Source organism: Lampetra planeri, chromosome 4, assembly GCF_965212315.1.
Source record: "Lampetra planeri chromosome 4, kcLamPlan1.2.h2, whole genome shotgun sequence".
Lineage (NCBI taxonomy): Eukaryota > Metazoa > Chordata > Hyperoartia > Petromyzontiformes > Petromyzontidae > Lampetra > Lampetra planeri.
The window spans coordinates 11,031,396-11,051,824 of record NC_136110.1 but is presented as its reverse complement, the minus strand read 5'-3'; the positions used below and the strand labels follow the sequence as shown (position 1 = coordinate 11,051,824).

The 20,429-nt window shown below is 48.7% G+C and overlaps 1 protein-coding gene across 3 annotated transcripts in view; it reads left to right on the top strand.

Moving 5' to 3' along the window:
• Window positions 1–16,586, top strand: part of LOC144717691 (uncharacterized) — a 131,310-nt gene extending 114,724 nt beyond the window's left edge. For 2 of the 3 annotated variants that reach the window (XM_078593243.1, XM_078593245.1), the window contains 6 exons: window positions 3,583–3,833; window positions 4,697–4,922; window positions 7,428–7,480; window positions 9,728–9,825; window positions 10,894–11,110; window positions 11,860–16,586. In XM_078593243.1, the coding sequence (XP_078449369.1) occupies window positions 3,583–3,833; window positions 4,697–4,922; window positions 7,428–7,480; window positions 9,728–9,825; window positions 10,894–11,110; window positions 11,860–13,848 (2,834 nt within the window). In that variant the 3' untranslated portion in view covers window positions 13,849–16,586. The remainder of the gene's footprint in view (window positions 1–3,582; window positions 3,834–4,696; window positions 4,923–7,427; window positions 7,481–9,727; window positions 9,826–10,893; window positions 11,111–11,859) is intronic. The other variant, XM_078593244.1, reaches the window with a different exon arrangement.
• The last annotated feature ends 3,843 nt before the right edge of the window (window positions 16,587–20,429 follow it).

The window sequence follows — 20,429 nt, the reverse complement described above, 5'->3', positions numbered from 1 at the left end:
GCTGTCCACCGCGCACGATGTAATAGACAGGTTAGATAGAGCAGCTGACTGACCATCTGAATGCTGTGAGTTAAATCCCAGTCGGGGTTCACTCAGCAAATGGTAACCCCAGTGGTAAATAAAACAGTGCCACTTTGTGTGATGTGTCAGCAGAGGTTGTCCTGTTAATAAATGGGTCCCTGCGATAGGAATTTAGAATATCCATCATGGACTCCGAACCTCCAACAGAGGTGTTCGATTGAGTAAAAGGATACACTTTGACGTTTTGATTCACAACTACTGGTAAACACCGGGTTTTGACGGGCAGCTGTTGGTTTTCTGTAAACGCTTGTCGTTCATGGTGGGGGTCTTGAAATGCGATGCTTTGGTCCATCACAGCTGTCATGGAGAGGATTGGGGAGGATGTTGAGACAATGGCGTCGTCTGCATTCGCTTTCCTGGTATTTGATGCCTGTCGCTTACAGTTAAATTTCGAAATGGGAACTCACGTTAATAAATAAGACAAAGCACCTCAATGTTGGGACATGTTCTGGGCAGTGCTCTTGCCTAAAGCTACGATGGTGTCACAGTCCACCTTAAGTGAAATTTACAGTCAAGGTGCTGGGGGGAAAAAAAAATTGCACGCAATGAGGTTTATTATTTACTTGAATATTATGTGAATCTAAAAAGGCTAAAAGAAATGTACTTTATTTTAAACAAAAATATTTAATACTAAACTTTTACGATTTTCAGGAGCATCATGATCTCTCTTTTCCATAATTTTCGCCACACTCATGGCCACAACTGATTTTGAGCCAGTGGTGGAAATTCTACATTCCTATGGCAGGGACCAAGCAGTCCTTTCGATGGATGATCATGGTCAGTCTCCCACAAAGTGGTACTCATGTTACCCACCACACAGATGATGAGCTCAGTTGACCCTGGAGTAGGATTTGAACTTTCAACCTTTCATTCGTGAGTCGAGAGCTTAGAATAAAATGAAAATCTTCGCAACATTATTTCATTCGCAAATAACACCGACATTTATTACTCTTATTATTGTTATACAGGGAAGTGTTTTGTTTTTCTTCATAGCAAAGCATTATCCCTTAAAAGATTCCGGTCTGTGATTAAGAGCGATTTCGATTTCCTGGAGCAGAGAGCGGCTGCGTTTCACTCGGTTCCGTATTCGGTCATCAGTTACGAGGAAATGTGCCGGCTTACCGAGCGCGTTTCCACTGGGCCCCCCCGCGCAGCCTTGTCAGCACTATTTGTCTTTCTCACTTCATGTAATATTTGCGATTATGAGAAAAGCCCCATTTGCAACGCGGGTAGCTTTAGGTTACTAAGTGCACGTCTAGCAATTAGAGTTCCGATGTCATGCGCCCGCAGACGTTATAATTTGTAACGTTTCGTTAGTCTTAGACTAAATGCCAGCCCTGTGATACTGTGGCAAAACCTCCTGAACGTGCGATTGAAAGGTTGTAAATTATGATCCTGGTCAGGGGTCAACTCGGCAAATCATCATCCTTCTGGGGTATATAAATTCAGTAGCACTTAATTATAAATCAACAGTACTTGCCCAATGGAAGAAATGGCCCCCTGCCATAGAAATGTGGAATGTCTATCGTTGCCTTAGGGTCACCAACATGACGAGCACGGTCCTATGTTTTGCTTTATGAGACCCTGACCGATTTTTTTGTTATTTTATAGGGAACATATTCCAAGCATTATAATATCGAAGTGATAATTAAAATGTATAAAGTAAATATCAGTCATCTGGAGGTGTGTTTAATTAAATGAGAAATAACTTAATGTGCAGCCCATATTCACTGAAATCTAATCAAGAACAAACAAATAAGAAAATTATTAACTGGTTTTAGTGATTCATCTTTAGGATGGCTCTACATTGGAATGCGTGGCCCACTTCCTGTTTATGACGACGGCATTGAGCAACATTGGAACAATGGAAACATATTCTACACGCATATATCCAAACGTGATTGTTAGCATGTGTCGTTTAAAATGTGAAACGTAACTTGTTCAAATGGCCAGTTAAATTTACCCGCGTTTTCTTGTGTGGCAAAAATGCTCATACCAACAACAAAAAACCCCACCCGTATCTTAGACAAACTTACAAAGTGCTAGACCTACTTTATACACAGGAATTTCATACCTTTTTAGTCTAATTCACGTTTCCATCTCAGTGTCAACTAATGTTTTTTTATTTACCAGGTAAGGCCCACTGAGCTATATAGCTCTTTTTCAGAAGCGACCTGCCCACAAATGATAGCTCAACGAAGTGGCTTATCGTGTGGAAATTTATAGCGGCCAAATACTCTAAACGCATGATTCTAAATGTGGAGGGAAAAACCGGAGGACCCGGAGAAAAATCCACGTGACCACGGGGTGAATAAGCAAACTCCAAATTTTCAGGCGTCTGGGTCGGGATCAAACACGCGACCTCCTGTATACCAAGCGAGGTAGTTAACATCTTGCCATCGTAGCACCCCGGTCTGATCCCCACCAACCCTACCTTCATGCCGTTGCACAATGGGGACACTTTGTCGCCACACCAGCTTTCGCAAGACTAGTAACAGCTGTTAAGAGAAACTGCCTCGAAGTGTGGCTCATAAACAGCTGCCTTGCGTTTATCAGCAAGGGATGACGACCCTCAACGGGACCTCATCCCACGTCGGCGAAGGGGGCTGATGCCAACGATATTTCTCCCCATCCCGTGTGCACACAGTGCAGTTCGCAGCCATAACGTGCCTACGTACAGCCGTATCTCAGGACCACGCTCGATGAGCGATTGACATCACGTAGTGGGTGACAGTGCGCAGGGCGAGGAATAGTACGACAGGATTATTATGAATGTCATTATGAATAGTAAATGTAATTGGTAGGGGATATGCACGATGTGGCGTAAAGAAAGTGATGTAATCATAATTTAAAGCCCTTTTTGACTGCTGGATGAGTGCCTCAACCCTGTGCTGTGTCGGTCATGGGGTTTGCCCATACTTTACCGCTCTGGTTCGGAGAAATTTTACTCGCCACTGATGTTAGGTGTGCCCCGAGAATCAAGCTCGGGTCAATGGGATCACAGCACATTGTGCTCACCACTGCTGTGCAGAGTGGAAACGTTTTTCACGTGGCGACACGTCTGCGGCAGAGCGGTGAAAGTAAAACAGGTGTACGTTAACTGTTGGAGGATCAGGTTCAGGGCAGATAGATCAAGGGGGGAGGTAGACACGAGTACAGACAGATGGCAGGTTCCAGACTCTCAGGGGGGGGGGCAGCAGAAGAGAAGAAGCGACTTCCTGTTGAGTGAAAAGGTTTCCTGAGGAAATCGAGTAAAGAATGCGGGGAAAGGAGCAAATCGAGATGGAATGGGAGACGTGCTGGATCTTTAAGACAAGAAGGGCCGATCTTCTTGCCACTGTTTTTGAACCACTGACAGGATCTGAGGGTGAGGGGAGAGATGGTGATGTTCACGGGGTTACAGGTGAACATTCTGGTGGCAGCGTCCAGGATCATTTGGCCGTGTGGTGTTAATTGCCGCCGGCGTGTTCTTGTTGTCACCTCGACCGTGCTCCGAAACAGAGCCCGGGCTGACGCTGGGGCGCACGCGAAGGAGAGGGATTCGCAGCACGCTGCCGTGCATCAAAGCCGTCACCACCTCATCCTCCTCTTCGTCCTCCTCCTCGTCTTCCTCCTCCGTCGGCTCCACCTCCAGCACCACTGCTGCCGCCATAATTTCCGCCCAGTCCGAGGGCCGGACTGAGGCGACCTCTCGGGGAGAGGGCTCACTGGAGAACAAGGCCACGTCAGCTGCCATGGAGCCTCTGGTTAAGGTGAGGCGTCTTCTCCCGCGGCGAAGGCCCCCCTCGTGTTTTACAGCTGCGGTTAAACGTGTTGCGTTACTGCATTTCGGCCACACATCAGAATTGGAATCTTTGTTTAGACTGGTGGAGGAATCCGATTAGCTATGAAGCTCTTTTCCACAGATGTCCAGTTATGGGCGGGTCTAACTGGGGTGCTTGTAACACCAAGCACAGCAGCCTGCTGCAACCACCAGAAATCATCCGTCCCTTCCGTCAGCTCATTAGCAACAATGCGGCCACGCAAAGTTCCACCATGATTCTCATGCTTTAGCCAGTGTTGTGAGTCTATAGATAGAGTAGAATTATTTTTTGTGGCCTGGTGGATCAGTGGAAGGGAAGCTAACTGCTGCTATACCTGCATCTGGGCAATGGGCCAGCATTACGCAGATATTCAGATTTAACGCCACACCAAGACTTGTGCCTTATACACACCACCAGTTAAAAATAACTATGTTTGGCCGTTTTGTAATTTTAGACACCACGGTGGCAAGATTAACTTCCTCAGCTGGTATACAGGAGGTCATGGGTTCGATCCCGACTTTGATTCCTGTATATTTGGAGTTTACATGTTCTCCCCGTGGGCGTGTGGAGTTTTCTCCGGGTCCTTCGATTTTCCCTGCACATTTAGAAACATGCGTTTAAAAGTATTTGGCCGCTATAAATGTCCATGTGATACGCCACTTTGTTGAGCTATCATTTGTGGCCAGGTCGATTCTGAAAAAGAGCTACATAGCTCAGTGGGCCTTACCTGGTAAAAAAAAAAAAGTACCTTTTATCTTTAACCTCCACTCAGCCTTTTAACTTTTTTTCATCCTGTAATCAAACAAACACAGGACCCCCAGTCGAATGCAGCCGCCGCTAACGCCAAGCCCACGGCCGTGGCCAAGGCCTCGCCAGTGGACGGGGTGGTGGCGGCGGCGCGGCACAGAGACGGCGCGGCGGAGAGCGGCGCGGGACAGGACGGCGACAGCGAGAAGGCATTCCTGGACGCCATCTACAAGTTCATGCGCGAGCGCGGAACGCCCATCGAACGCCTGCCGCACCTGGGCTTCAAGCAGAGTAGGTGGCGCTCGTGGTGGTGGTGGTGGCGTGCATGGTGGCGGCGCGCATGGTGGTGGTGGTGGTGGCGGTGGTGGTGGTGGCGGCGGTGGTGGCACGCATGGTGGCGGCGGTGGCGGCGGCGGTGGTGGCGCAGCGCGTGCAACGCATCGCTGGGATGCTGTGCGCGTTTGCCCATTTGGTGTCGACACTCGGGCGTTCGAGGACCTCGCGTGCGATTGTTGCCGAGGAGAGGAACCGTCGAGGCATGGAGGCGGCATCGGCGTCGCGAGTTGATTTTGGTCCAGCGATCGTCAGCGAAAGACAAGAGTGCTCCGGAACGAGAGAGGGGAATCGCAATCAGAATCTTTGTTTAGACTGGAGGAGGAATCTGATGAGCTATGAAGACCTTTTTCACAGATGTCCAGTAGGGGTGGGTCCACAATGCGTGTTCCTGAACAAGTGCCAATGGCCAAGAGGCCATGTAATGAAACGTTTAACAAAATATAAGAGAAGCCTACCCTAGAACGATGAAATATCGTCAAACGTATATGTTAACAATTTTTTTAGATAATGTATACGTTTATGCAGTAAATATTGAATAAACTTTTGGCTTTCAAAGCAAATAACTATTTATTTATTTATTCTGCCCGTATTTGGGTAAGCAACTTGGAAGTTTGGAAAACAACACGGTTGAAAAATATGTAGACCTAAATGAGGATGCGGGGCTTGTGATGAGCTCCGGATGGAAGAGGAGGAGGCGGAGGAAGGGAGGGGGGCAGTGTTACCGAGATGGACATTTTCGTAGCGTCCTCTGGAAAAGCCCGAGCCAAATGGTCAAAATATTACAATGGCAGACCTTGGAGGGTTGGGTGTCAGCTTTTCAACTAATGTGGGATTTAGTACAAGACAGTGATTCTGAGGCACGAAGAGCAATGGGCACGGTGACCTCTCTTGACCTTTGCATTAATATAAACAAGACGGCCTTTAGTGGCCCACATCCACGCATCAGACCATTGTTTCAACAATGCCGTCCTCTGGAACACATTATTTCAATGTTAATGTGTAGACTTTAATCGACTGACCCTGCGTACATATTCGACGCCAGATTTTTGTGTCGAGATGTCTACTTGGCTGGATATCGACCCACTGCAACTTGACCTGTAGCCCCTATTTTAATAGCAAAGCAGCTGTGCATGCCCGTGTGCGTGGCTGCATTTGTTGACGCAGCCTTAAAGTCTGGGCTAATGATATGTTATTTTTGTACACGACAGGATGCCTCCGTAAACATTCTTATGCCCATACGTTATTTACTTGGTGACATTGGTTTTTAATGAGGCGCATCTTGAGGACACGCTGCTGGAATAATTGTTTTCCTCTTTATGAAGTCAACTTAGGGGAGCGCGCAAACACGTGCGCACGATAAGACCGCTACGAAAACGTGCGTCTAAAATTGTCGCACTTCGGGCGTGCGCAATGAGCGAGTGCAATGAGCGAGCGCGATGAGCGAGCGCGATGAGCGTCGGCTCGAGTAACTGGCCGCGCAGTGATGAGCTGCGCAGTGACGAGTCCGCTCGTACGCCAGATTTTTACTGCGGAAAAATTCTTGCAAGTCTTACAATTGTCGCGCGGTTTACGTACGCGTTTTGAGGTCTGCGTCTGGGTTCTATCATTGTGTTTTGCTGTTATTTATATAGAGTTTGTTTTTTAGAATTGGATTCGTGCCGGTTTTTCAAAGTTCTTCGTGAGGAGTTTATGAATGCCACTACATATTTTTTGCAAGCGTGAGTCGTATGTCCGCTCATATTTGTTTTATGTGGTGGCTAATAGATTTGTACTTTAGTTCAATAGCGGTACGTTAGTTAGCTGGTATATTGTTACTGCTTTAAAAAAACATTTAAATGCATACATTTTTTTGTATTAAATGATGCTGGCGCTCTGTCACTACAATTCTTTATTGGTCCAATTTAAGGATTATCTATCATCTGCCTGAGTCATGCATGCTGTGTTTACAGTGCTTGGCTCTAGTTCATGTGGATGTGAATTCACTCCGCTTTCAGGTGTCAACTCAACCCATCACCTAATTGTGGTTGATAAAACGAGGACCTCTTTGCGCGGAGGCCAGTAGTGGGTTGCCTTATCGATGGACTGGATCGTGCCACACTAATGTGTAACCTTCCCGACTGCTTCAAGGCTGCCAGTGGATATGAGCACCACCAACCAATCTGTTTTGTTATTGTTCTCAAACACAGACGGATGAAATCCAATTATTGCTATCACTGTTCCCTGGACTTTCTTGAGTGTTGAGTAGTTGATTGTTGCCCCTCGTGTTCCACGCTACGGTCGACTCCGTGCTCCTAGTCGGGTTTTTGTTTGTCTCCGCTGGATTAAACAAACGATTGTAAAGTTTCACCCAAATCGTGTAATTTTAACACTGACCTGAATTAAACTTAACGCTGTAAAATGTGTAGCTTTGTACAGTGGTCGGTAAACGTGTGGTAACATACGTCTGTTTTTTTGTTCCAGTTAACCTTTGGATTATGTTCAAGACAACACAACAGCTTGGAGGATATGATTCTGTAAGTCAACATTCCATTGTCAGATCATAGATTTATTCTTGTAATGTTCACAATCGAGTATTACTGGTGCATTCAAAACCACCCAGCCATATCCCACAGAAAATTCACCAAGCCAAAGGATAATAGTCATGTGTCCAGCCCTTTGTCGATGGACTGCCGGACGAAGGCCTTCTCACACCGTTGTTTGACCATACTTCACCGCACTGGCCTGTGTGGGATTGATGAAAGACGGCTGCCCAGAACTGGTTCAGGTATCGCTCACCACTGACGTAATTGGGTTCATAGCTGAATTTTAATTGTTTACCCGGGAAAGGTTGAATCAATCTAGATACGTTTATTTGGTCAGGCCCTCCCTTGGGATGTTAGATGATGAGTGATTTGTTTATTTTCTTCATGCATGTAGGAAGAAATCAGAATAACACATTCGCATATCCCTATATATATACACATGTAAACAAAGTGACACATTTTTGTAAGCTACTGAATGCATTTAAAGAAATGTGTGTTTTATATTCTTCTGTTTAAAGTAGTAGGCATATACACAGTCTGCTTTGGACTGCCATATAATATTCCCGATTTATTATGAATGATGATACATTTCCCGTAGAAATGAGTCATTCAAACGGATCGACAAAAGTTGAATAGGCCCCAGTCGCAATCTAAAATACTTTTCATCATCAAAACCGCTTTATAACCGCGAAAACAAATTGCGTACACAGCACCTTGCCTGAAACGTTCACTTTTTAAAATATATATTTGCCCCTCAAGCAAAAGATTGCAATTAATACAAAGACTGTAGGTCAGAAATAATGCAATATGCAATGCACCTGCCCAGGGGCCCTCTTTCAGACCAATGTTTCTCTGCAGAATTTGCTAAAGGTAGGGCACCAATTCACCGGCTCCCGTCAGCTCTGTGTGCTCGATGCTGCGTGCCTACCGATTCATTTGTGTCGTCTGATTTTCCGCTTTGTTCGTGGTGACAGCTGTAAACGGTTTTTATTCTACATTTTTAAAGCAAGTTAAAAAAAGCCAATTTTTTCACAAGTTTGTTTACTCATGAAAGCCTCACCTAGTCTCAAGGCTTGTTTTCAGAAGGGTCCTGCGTGGGGTGTTTGGTATCCTTATGTAAAGGTCATGCAGGTCACAATGAAGTCATGCGGTGTCACGCTCAGGACACCCAAGAGAAATAATGATGTTCAACTTCTTCTGCTCCGTACGTAGCCAATCGTGCTAATCGGAGGTGCGGGGGAAGGACAACAAACTAAACACAAAAATCAGCTCAAAATAAATACATTTTCTATCTAGATTTATGTGCATAACTCCAGTGGCTTCTTAATAATATCAGAAAGAACAGTGTCCCAGATGGCCGCAGAAGCGCATCTGAAACCTCGCGATGCACTGACCGTCTCTGTTCGATGGGGCGCCAAAAGCCGCTGCGAGGACGACGGGAGTTCACTTGATGGTTTTGCTCCATGACGAGATCAGCAATTAAAGATAACGGTGGGAATGAAAGATGAGACTGGGGATTGGAGGAAACCCAAACAAGAGATTGGCTCTTGAAGGTGGGGAGTGAGCGGATGGATACACGGGGTGTGGGTCGAGAGCTCAGGGCTCCGGGAGAAGAGGAGTCGCTGGAGGAGGAGCGGGCCTCCAACGGCAGTGGTGTGCGCTACTGGGAGTGTTCCTGGACCCGTGGGGACTCCCTTTCACTTCGTTGTTGGGTATTTTATTACGCGGAAGGATTCCAGAATGCCCATAGACATCCCATGCACGCACGAGTATCTAACTCTCCTAACACTCAAACTCTGCACAGAGAGGTGCGTAGTCTATTTGCTGTACTCCCTGGTATAGGTGCCACCATTGCCCCACAGTAGGTGTTCCAAGTATCAAGCTTTTTCCGTGTCTGTGCAATCCACCAACATCCAAATTATTAGATCAGAGGAGGGAGAGTATCGCCGCAAGGGGACGATTCTCTCGGATCGGTCCAAGTCAAAGTGGTGCGGTGCTCATCTCCATCGGCAGCCCTGAGCAATCGGTGTACATTCCACATCCCTACGTACGCGCAGGACAGTCGCCTCCCTTAGCAGCAGGGTGCCCTGTCGCAAACGCGGTGCCCAATTGCTGTCAACCCCCGGCGCGGTGGTTCGAAAGTCGCGAGCCTCCCCGTTAAGAGTCGGGTTGCTGCGCCGTGGCCCCATGGAGGGTTTGCCGTATGACGAGCTCCCGGTCCGCCCCATTGTGCCGCAGGTGACCACCCAACGGCTGTGGAAGGTGGTCTACGACGAGCTGGGGGGCGACTCGGGGAGCACCAGCGCCGCCACCTGCACCCGCCGCCACTACGAGAGGTGCGTTGCTGCCGTGGCCGATGCGGACGAACGCTCGAATGAAATAGGGGGCTCTGCACTCCTGCCCCCCGCGGCCCGCACGAATATACGTTTCGGTCCCGATCACCGAGTCGCCGTTTAAAAGCCTCGATGCCGATCGCTCCGTGTAAATGGTCGCAATCAGGGTGGCTAATAGTCAATTAAGTGGTTTCCTGCTCTCACGAGCCTGGCCCCGTGCTTATCTTCTTGTTTACAGCCCTAAGCCAATGGTGGACAGTCTACTTTGCTATAGCCGGAGCCAGGCTTAGTTAAAACAACCACTTTGACTTCCCACAAAGCGGTACTCTTTTTTATTGATCCGAGATAAATGATGGGTTGTCGATCCCCGACCGGAATTTGAACATGCGGTCTAACCATTGCACCAGATAATCTCGCGTTTAACTGAAAACCCAATTAATTAGAAAAAATGCAGCGGAGTCGAGCTTTTTAAATCCTTTATATTAAGTTCGCTTGCTTGCTTGCTTGCGTGCTTGCTTGCTTGCGTGCTTGCTTGCTTACGACCGTGCAAATCTTTCGGTCGTTTTTTAACCCACTTCCCGTGATCCAATCGAGCTGACATTTTGCACACAGACTCGTTGTGCGAGACAATGTTCGTGAAAAAAAATTCCCAAAATTTTACACTTTTTAGGTAAAAAAAAATTATTTTACATATATTCAAATAGAACTCATTCATGGCTTTGGCTGAACGTCACAGTGTAAGAGCCCAGAGCGTGACACCTCCACAGGCCGTGGCGGAGTAGCGCAGTTGGTAGCGCCCTCGCTTCCCATGCCAAAGGTCGCGGGATCGATCCGCTCGTCCTCCACAGGCGAATATATTTTTAAATCTTTTATATTAAGTTCGCTGCCACGCATATAAAGGATTTATAGTGAAAAACTTTGTTTTTACGGGTTATACTTATTTTACATTCCCTTCTGGTTTTCACCGTCATCGTGCCCCCCCCCCCTCCCCCCATGCCGACCCTCCCCCACCGCCACCCTCTACACCTCCGCGCGACGCTCTGTCCGCTCCCTACCCTCCCTGCCCCGCAGGCTGATCCTGCCGTACGAGCGCTACGTGCGGGGGGAGGAGGACCGGCCGCCGCCTCCGCCGCGGCCCCGCAAGCGGCACGGCACGGGCAAGGAGGGCGACGCCGCCGACGGCAGCGCGGCGCTCAGGTCGGGGGGGGACGACGACGACGGCGGCAAGGGGGGCTATGGCCAAGAAAAGAGATGCAAAAAGGACTCTGCCCAAGACAACGGCAAGAAGGTGACCGCCCTCGCCGCAGCCGGGCTCCCGTGCGGGAGACGGCAGATGTGAACATAGCCGCATTCTCACTTTACGCGTGTAAACTGCGCGGGGAAAAAAAAATGAGTCCACGAAACCAATATTTATTGACTTTCCGAACCAATTTTATCGAGCGATAAATTTGCTCAAGCAAGTATTCTCCGCTCGTGACCTGGATGGAATCTCATCACACGTCAGGCTTGTTACAGGAATTTTGCCGTATTATCAGATGTTATTGGCAAGAATACGCCATATTAAATTCCCGCCAAACGCTAAAATGTTCCCAAACCTATCACGCGTTGCCATGGAGCATCATGTGCCAAAGCAAATACTAACCATACTCCATTCTGCGCCATGCCTAGACGAGCCATCGTGGGTTACAAGGGCCCCAAGCGTTTTTTTTCCACTGTAGAAGCTGAACCGTGCCACTGACATCGCGCGCAGACGTGCGAGGTCAGAACGCACGTAGACAACGATGCAGTGACGTCGTGCCCTCGCAGTGCACCCAGTTAGTTTTGAAAGTTTTTGCATCCTGCGAGATTTGTGTGGCTTTAAATTTGTATAAAGTCACACATTTAATAAATATAGCTAGTAACAAAACATATGAATTGACACATCAAGTGGAAGTTGAATATCAGGCCACGTTCATTCAAATGTGCGTACAAAAACATACACTGTGATCATGCTGCGATGCTGATACCGTACTTCTCCCTTCTGTTCGGCCTCTCAAGCAGCTGTTGTCCAGCAAAGGGCGACTCAAGCCTGAGGATCCACAGAAGCCCGAGCTCATGGCCACCGCCAAGAACGGGAACCTGAAGCTGAGGACCGTGCTGTCGGTCATCCCCACCACGCAGGCGCCTCCTTCCCAGCTCCAGAAGAACGCGCCCATCGCCATCGAGCTCAAGCCGCTCCTGGACCCCGAGCTGGGCCACATCACGCTCATCAACTGCCAGCTCAAAGACTCGATGCCGGCTCAGCAGAAGAGCTACCTGGACTACATGAGCAAGCAGATGTCGGAGCCCGCCTACCGCCACTTCCTCGAGCTCTCCAAGGCCAACAACGGGGTATCCCGCCCGGCCAGCGCGGACGAGGCGCGATCGTCCACGGTCCGCGTGCCGCTGGCCCTGATGGGCACCCGCCACGACGGGGTGTTTTTGCTCAACCGCCCCCCCGCCGGACTCGGCGCGGCGGCGGAAGGCAGAGCCGTTTCGAACGCCGACGAGAATCCGCTGGACCTGAGCGTCAAGAAGACGGATGCGACGAGGGTGATGGCGGTGGCCGCGGTGGTGGCGGTGGTCGGGGGGGGTTCCCCAGCGGTGCCCGTGTGTCTCAAGAAAACGCCCGACGTCAGCCCCGCCCGTTGCCAGGGTTCGGAAACCCAACGTGCTCGGGAAAAACAGGGGTGCTCGGGATCTCCACCGTCGCCTCTGGAACACAAAGCGGAGGCCGTGCAGCCTTTGTGCCCCTCTCTTGAGACCCCGAGCACATCAAAAGAAGGGGGTGCGACGGCGAGACGATGTTCCATGCCTACGGGGTTCCCAGCCAGGCTGGCAAACTTTCACACCGTCAACGGGCTCTTGAAGCCGTCACAGTGGATGGAGACACCGAGGCGCCACTCGGCACACGCCACGAGCGTGATGGCTTTGGACCTGAGCTCATCCATGAGAGGAGATGAGCAGCGGCCGGTGTGCCTGCCAATTGATCTCTCGCATAACCCAGGTTCACATGAAGCCAATGATGGAAAAAACAGTTTTGGCTCGTCTCTGTTGGCTCTGGATCGTAACGGGTCATGTGCTGCTGGTGCTAGTGGCCAGCAGGCAACCAGGGCACGAGAGCATAGTCGGGCTGTGGGAGATGCCGTCGTTACGTCTCTCTCGCCGCCGGTGAGCCACCACAACTTTCGCTACGGCTCGCCGAGCCCTGCACCGCAGCACATGCAGAACCATTATTCCAGCCCAGTGCAGCAGAAGTGCTGGGAGATCACAAGATGTACAACCACATCCTTGTTCCAGCAGCAGCAGCAACAGCAGCAGCAACAGCAGCAGCTTCATGTGAAACCTGAAAAATCTGGGGAAGGACAAATTGGCAATAGCACGGTCGCTCCTGCAAACAGGGTGAACAAGGTGATACCGTACACCAAGGTGGAAGCCCGCAAGGAGCGGCACGAGGACGACGGGAAGCCCGCGGCCTCGTATCCCGCGAGGACAGCGGAGGGCGAGCCGCCGCACAAGCAGCCGACGCGACGCCCGCCGTCCCCGCCGGCGCCGGCGCCGCCGCTCGTGAGCCACGGCCACGAGGAACCGGCGTCGTGCCGTGCGCCCGAGCCTCGGGCCTTCTCCGTGACGGCCGGGGGCCAGCCGTTCCTGTCTCCGCCTCCGCTCTACCTGGCGCACCCGGAAGGGCTGAGCGCTCGCGTGCACGCCGATCAGGGCGCGCAGTCGCGGCTGCTGCTGCACGCTCACCAGCAGCACCAGCAGCAGCAGCAACACCAGCACCAGCAGCAGCAACAACGGCAGCAGCAGCAGGCCGCGCACTCGGTGTTTGGAGCGGGCCTGCAGGGCTACTCGTACGGAGCTCTGCCACGCATGTCCTTCTTGCCCGTGGAGGCTTACGGTGGAAGTGGCGGCGGGGGAGGGCAGGCGGCCGTTTATCCCTACCTCCCCGAAAGCATCTGCGCCGCGATGGGACTGAGAGCGACACACCCCAGGACCAACATTTGAGCGCACGCGGTGGGGGGGATGTGGGTGGGGGGGGGTGTCCGCCCTGGCACATGCACGCCGGTACAAATTGTGCACTAAGTTATTTAGATCCTTGAACGTATGTATGTATGTAGAACTTCTTTCGCGCACCGTACTTAGCCGGTCGTGCGAAGTACGGTTTTGCAGCGGCTTTTTTTTTATTGCCGTTGTTTTTCTTGTAATATAATAAGTACGCTACTAATATGTAACATCTCCCAAAATGGGGGGGGGAAATGTTGCGTATTTTTTTTTACGGTAAAAGATCTAATCACTGTAATTACAGTCACGCAAATTCTGTAATTCTAACTGGAATCATGAAATGTTTCATTTGTTTATTTTCTTCTGGTGTGGCCTGTCTGGTGAGCGAAAAGCGACAACGTTCACCGAAGACTTGACATCGTGCGCCGTGTCTCAGTCGCGCACGGGCAGTCATATCGCCAGGTTTCACAATACTGTACAGTTATCATGAGAACAAAACTGCTAATTATAAGATGCTGGGATTTTTTTTAATCAAATAATTTGCATATGGTTTTGGCTTTTTACCATTATTAATGTGATAATGACAACAACCTGTTTGAATACATGTATATTTAGTTTATTTTAGGCAGTGTTTGTGTGTACTTTGTACTGAACGATTAGTCGTGCGCGCAGATATAATAATGGTACACCGATAAACGGACTTTTTAACGTAAAATCAATCTTCATCCACTTTCAAGAAAAGGAAAATAAAAACCAATTCTTGGAAGTGGACGTGTGTAAAAAAAAAAAATTGCAACCTCGTTATTTGCATTCTCACATTCAAGTGCCTACACTGTAAAACTTGCCAAGGGTGTGAAGTCCTTCAAACGAGGGCGTCCGAAACCTTGTAAAGCCGTCTTTTGTATAAAGTTCCACGCTTTGGGCCTAGCTCATCGATTGCTGCGCCCGCTTCCATGGCCCGGCAATTGCGACGCCAACTGTCAGTGGCCGTGGAGGTCGCAGAGTCTTTGTTAGGGGTCCCCCCCCCACCCCCGAGTACGGCGGTTCTTATACCTCGTCGTCGCCCACACTAACCCCCACGCGTTGTAATATACTGTAAATGAGACCGTCAGAGCAGGGATTTTTCTGAATGCGTGAACACTATAGCTCCCCCCCTCCTGATTCCCCCACTACAGCTCCCTTGCACAGTTGCGCGCGTCGGCACAACAGCGCGGTGGTCACGCTGCCGTATTCCGATTGCGCGTGGACAACCACAGCTTTAAAGTGCGACGCACACGCGTACACGTCCGCGCCGTCCGCCTGCCGTTGGTAATTGCATTCGTATAATCACTCGTTTGGCCACCTCCTGGGGTTTGTGGCACGTATCGCTGGCTTAGCCACCAATGTTAAACACGTTATGGCTGTAACTGCCCAACGCAATAGGCTGGCGCATCAGCCTTTAACGTTTCCAGACTGCGTAATCCGTGGAGCCCACACAAAAATATCCAAGAATCGCACCTCGGTGTAAACGCAGGCGTTATAATCATGATAATTGAGCTGCGGGGCATAGAGCGTAGTAAGCATTCTTGTGTCCATATTGTGTTCAAAAAAGACTTCCGTGAAATGAAAAGTTATAACTCGTCTATCTGCGAATAGGGCATCATAAAACCCTGATGGAATATTTTATTTTCTCTCTATACAGTGTGCCGGCTACTATTGCCATTGATTAACTGGCCTTGTGTTAAGTGTATTTATTGACTTTCTTGAATAAATGTACCACTATTAAATATATCTGCCGCCAATCTTAGTTGTGTGGGTGCAAAACAGTGTTTTGGGATTAAAAAAAATACAACAAAATCGCATACAAATAATGATTTTACACATCATTGCATTTGCGTTATTTTGAAGCGTGAGGATTTAAGTTTTAGCTGGGAATGGTGTTTTCATAATCCTTAATTCTTCTACAATTGATTTGTTATTTGTATCTTTTACACACAGTATACTCTTCCTTAGGTCTGTGGTTTGCGTCTTAAAGTTGACCCGTAACATGAATTGTGGCCTGCAATGTGTGTATTCCTTCTCAGCATTGTTTAAATTCTTGAATTGTCAAAATAAATGCCAAAATAATTACTTGTATTTACAGGAAGCAAATGTTTACTGGTTTAACAAATACTGATAAAAACACGTGATTTCATGAACTTCTAATTTATAGCAGAACTTTAGCATAATTTTGTCTAGCTTTAGTTGAGAGTCGATATAAAACAATTATCCTTCAAAAATTCAAATACTTTATTGCTGTATTTATTTAAGGCTTGTTAAGCTTGACTTAATGAATGGTGTTTTTTAAGGTGGCTGTTTTAAGTCGGCAGACTTCTTGGTATGCATGCATTTAACCACAAATCATGATAAAGAATATGTTGATTCAAGCTTTGAAATAAAGGTACATAATTAAATTTCACGTGCATGCATACCAACGGGCCTTGCAGAGCAACATATATCTGCTTAATCGTAATGGTTTGTGCTTAACGAATTATTTATTTGTCTCATCAAGCCACTGTGAACATGCTCGGTTTTTTTATTATTATTTTCTACACAACTGTTATATAAACTTACGTAGTACATTGGACAAAACATGTTTTCCTTATATGATAAAACAGTATGGTTGGATTTCATCCAGGTTTAAGCCTATAACATGTATCTTATCAAGGGCTCTGTAATGTTGTCTCAATAAATAAGACAAATGGCCATCCCCGAGTACAGTATATGAATCAAGGCAAGTGTCGTTTTTTTGCAAGGGGGGACGTGCATAGGATGGTCGCCGAAAGACACACTGATGAGGATAACTTCGTGCCATTGAACACCACCAGCCCTGTGCTGGCCACCCAGAAAACTGGCAACAAGCTCGACACGCAAGCCATCGCCAATGAAAAGGCTCGCGGAGATTTTATTATTTAGATTTTACCAGTAAAGGCCCACTGAGCTCTTTCGCTTTTTTCCAGGAGCGACCTGGCCACAAATGATAGTCCAACGAAGTGGCTCATCGCGTCGACGTTTATAGCAGCCGAATACTCCAAACGCGTGATGTTCATTCTAAACGTCGAGGGAGAAACTGGAGGACCTGGAGAAAAATCCACGCGGCCACGGGGGAGAACATGCAAACTCAAAATATACAGCAGGCGTCAGGGTCGGTATTGAACCCACGAACCCTGCTGTATACCAGGCGAGGTAGTTAACATCTCGCCCAAGCGGCACCCCCCACGGAGAGAAGGCGAGGCACTTTGAGCTGTTAACAGCACTTCACTTGAAGGTGAGCGCTTCCAAGCAAACGCAACGCAACCCCATACAGAGAATGTGCTCCGTTGGTGCAGCTCGTGTTGAAACGAATTTCCCTTGGTGTTTAAAAAAAAATGTGGGGCAAGGCGACTGAATGTTTTGTGCTCCAGCATTTCGGGGTGTAATTAGCAGAGGCGGAATGCCCGATAGTAACATTTGTGACATATGTTGGCGTGAAAGAGGCAGTGATTGTGGTCAAAAATATATAATTCAGCTGTAAAGTCCGTTAAGGACACGTAATTAAAAATGCTAAGCGTTGGCGGAAAATTGAGAACGTGTTTCCAAATGTGAGGAATGCAGGATAACCTTGAGGAGGCTCAGGGGAGGTTACTGTCTGAAAACCTTGAGATGGTCCCTCCCGGGTGTGGGAGGTATGATCCTGATCCTTCTTGACCTCGGAGCAAGGACCAGGCCTGGTGTGACCAATCCGGGTCGTGACCTTAAGCAGTCCTCAACGCCTTAAGGAAAAGGGGCCCAGGGCAATAAGAGAAGGATTCATATTCTTGGTTCTTTCGGTAACATCACGTAGAAGGGAAATAATAAAATAATACAAATTCTCACGACGTTTCGGCCAGAACGCAAGCAGTCGTCCTCAGGTGACTGGAGGACCTGGAGCTCTGTTCTTCACCTGAGGATGGCTGCTTGCGTTGTGGCCGAAACGTGAGAATTTTTATTATGTTTTATTATTTCCCTTCTACGTGACTTTACCGAAAGAACCAAGAATATGAATCCCTGCAGTCACGAAAGCTTTAAATCGAAAAGAGAAAGGTTGGCCAGACCAGAGCGGATTTGCCGATGATAAGGACTTGGAAGAGGAGTCCACTCCAGGCTAAAAAGACGAAGGGTAGTAACTCCACCATGAGGAGGGAGAGTGTTTCTCGTCAGGGGGGTGAGAGATCCAATGAGGGATTTGTTTCGTGCGGACGTTCAGCGTGTGGCCTTGCGCAGGAGGTGGCAAGGGATAAAGGGCGGGACACCAAAACATCCCTCGATGTTGAGCAAGCCAGGGGTATGCTGAAAGCAGGCCGCCCGCTTGATCAGCTCACGCCGTACATGGTCAGACACGAGTCGGAGAGACTCGCAACCAGTTTTTGTGGTGCTAAATATTATGAAACAGCTTCAGCCCTGGGCTAACAGTATTCAATTGACGGTGTGTGATGACCTAAATCTGGCGTGTCGTGCACAACACCACCACCGGGTTAGACCCGAGTGAATTGGAATGCCAGGTGCGTGGCATCTTCTGTGGATACGCAACGAGCCCAGTGGCGGAGAAGGTTTAACGTGCTGCGGTCGGTGAAAAGCGTCACCCTTTTGAAGGGAGACTTTTTTGGAAAAAGGACCGAGGAGGCGCGAGAGGAACAAGAACACATTCCTCCTGCGGAGGGAGCTGGTAGGAACGTTGGGTTGCTCGGTCAATGGGGCCAGGGTCAACGGCGGCGTGGTGTATTCCGCAAATATGCCCGACTGTGAGGGCGGGCACAAGCCGGCGTGAGTAGGTTAAACGTTAAGAGTTTTATAAGGGGACCACGGGGTGACCAGCCCCTCCCCACCCAGCCCCTCCCCACCCTCCCCACTCCCACCCCACCCAGCCCCTCCCCACCCTCTCCTCCCCACCCAGCCCCTCCCTGCACGACGGACACAATAATCCCCTGTGGGCTGGTGTAACCAGGAGGTTCCTACCAGTATAATGAGCGCAAAGGGTGCTTCAGTTTCTGTCGACCAAGGCCCCTTCCGTCCGTTTTGAAAGAACTCCTTTCGGGGTAACCAGCGACCCTGGAAAACGAGTCGGTCATTCAGGGGTGGAGGCAGGCGGTAGGGTTCACACTGCAAGGGGCTCGCGAGATCGATCCTCCGCTCACAGCGCATGGAAATTTCTCCATGGTCCGTCAACTTTGCCCCCAAAGGGCTGGATTGCAAGCTTGCGCCACCAGATAAGCCTGGTCAAGTGAAACATTTTCTTGCGCTAAATCTTGGGATTATTTCAATGGCTCTGCCTCAGTTCACGCCGTCGATTCAGAGCTACTTTAGAGCAGAGTTTGATTCAGGTGTGGATTGGGTTTGAGTGCTAAATGTGCCCTGATGTCAGCTATTCACTATTCATATTGGCCAAATAAATACGCTTTATATTAAAAGGCTCATTGAATTGCCATTAACATTATAAGGCTACGCTAATATATCTGAACAATTGTATAATACTATCATTAATGTTTTGACAAAGACACGATTCACCTACATCTCTTAACCTTAATTACGTGTGGGCAACCAAACTGTGGAAAGCAAATTAATGTATTGAGGTGGCTTTCATTTTTACAGGCAAATAAAACCCTCTGCTATATTGGATATAGGACACACATCCAACAACTCTTATCCAGATTAAAATATATCTGAACAGTGAGCTCAAATAGCGCACTATTTCGAATGTCAAACCAGTCAATTAGGCGAGTCTCCAATCCGGCAGGGGATTTGGCTACTTGTGTAATGACGACTGGACACACTTCTCTTGAGATGGCACTTCATTGAAGACGCGTTCACTTGACACCAGGCGGGGATCTCCACTGCAACAGCCCCAAGTCTCCCGCACATCTCCCTTTTATACCAAAACGAGGCCACACCCCCCTTCTCGATCATTCTCGCTGAGGTAAAAAATTAAAATGAATAAAAGTAAAATAAAATAAAAATCACGACGTTTCGGAGGCAATACTAAGAAAACAGTCTGTTTTCTTAGTATTTCTTTCACTTGATAAGGCCATCGTGCTGTGACGGTTCCACCTGAAGACGGAAGCTTGTGTTGCCTCCGAAACGTCGTGATTTTTATTTAACTTTTATTAATTTTAATTTTTTTACCTACGTGACTTTACCGAAAAAACCTAAGAATATGAATCCTTGCAGTCACGAAAGCTTCAAATCTAGAACATTCTCGCTGACTCTGGACGCTCGCTCCACCGGCAGACTCCATCGTCCTCTTCTGTCACCTGACCACGCTCCCTTCTCGATCATTCCCGTAGCCACCAGTCCCTTCGCACCCACAACTGACTCCCTGTCCTTACCTCCCGTGGCCACCAGTCCACTCACACCGCATTCAGACCCCATTGTCATGACACTTGTGTGGAACGCATTTTGACCACGGAAAACACTACACACGCGCATTGGGAGCCGTCCATAAATTACGTCACGCGATTTTGACCCCCCCCCCCCGTCGTCACACGGCGTCACAAAAAGTCAGACCCCCCCTCAAATATGACGTCACAAAGCTCTGCCCCCCCCCCCCCAAA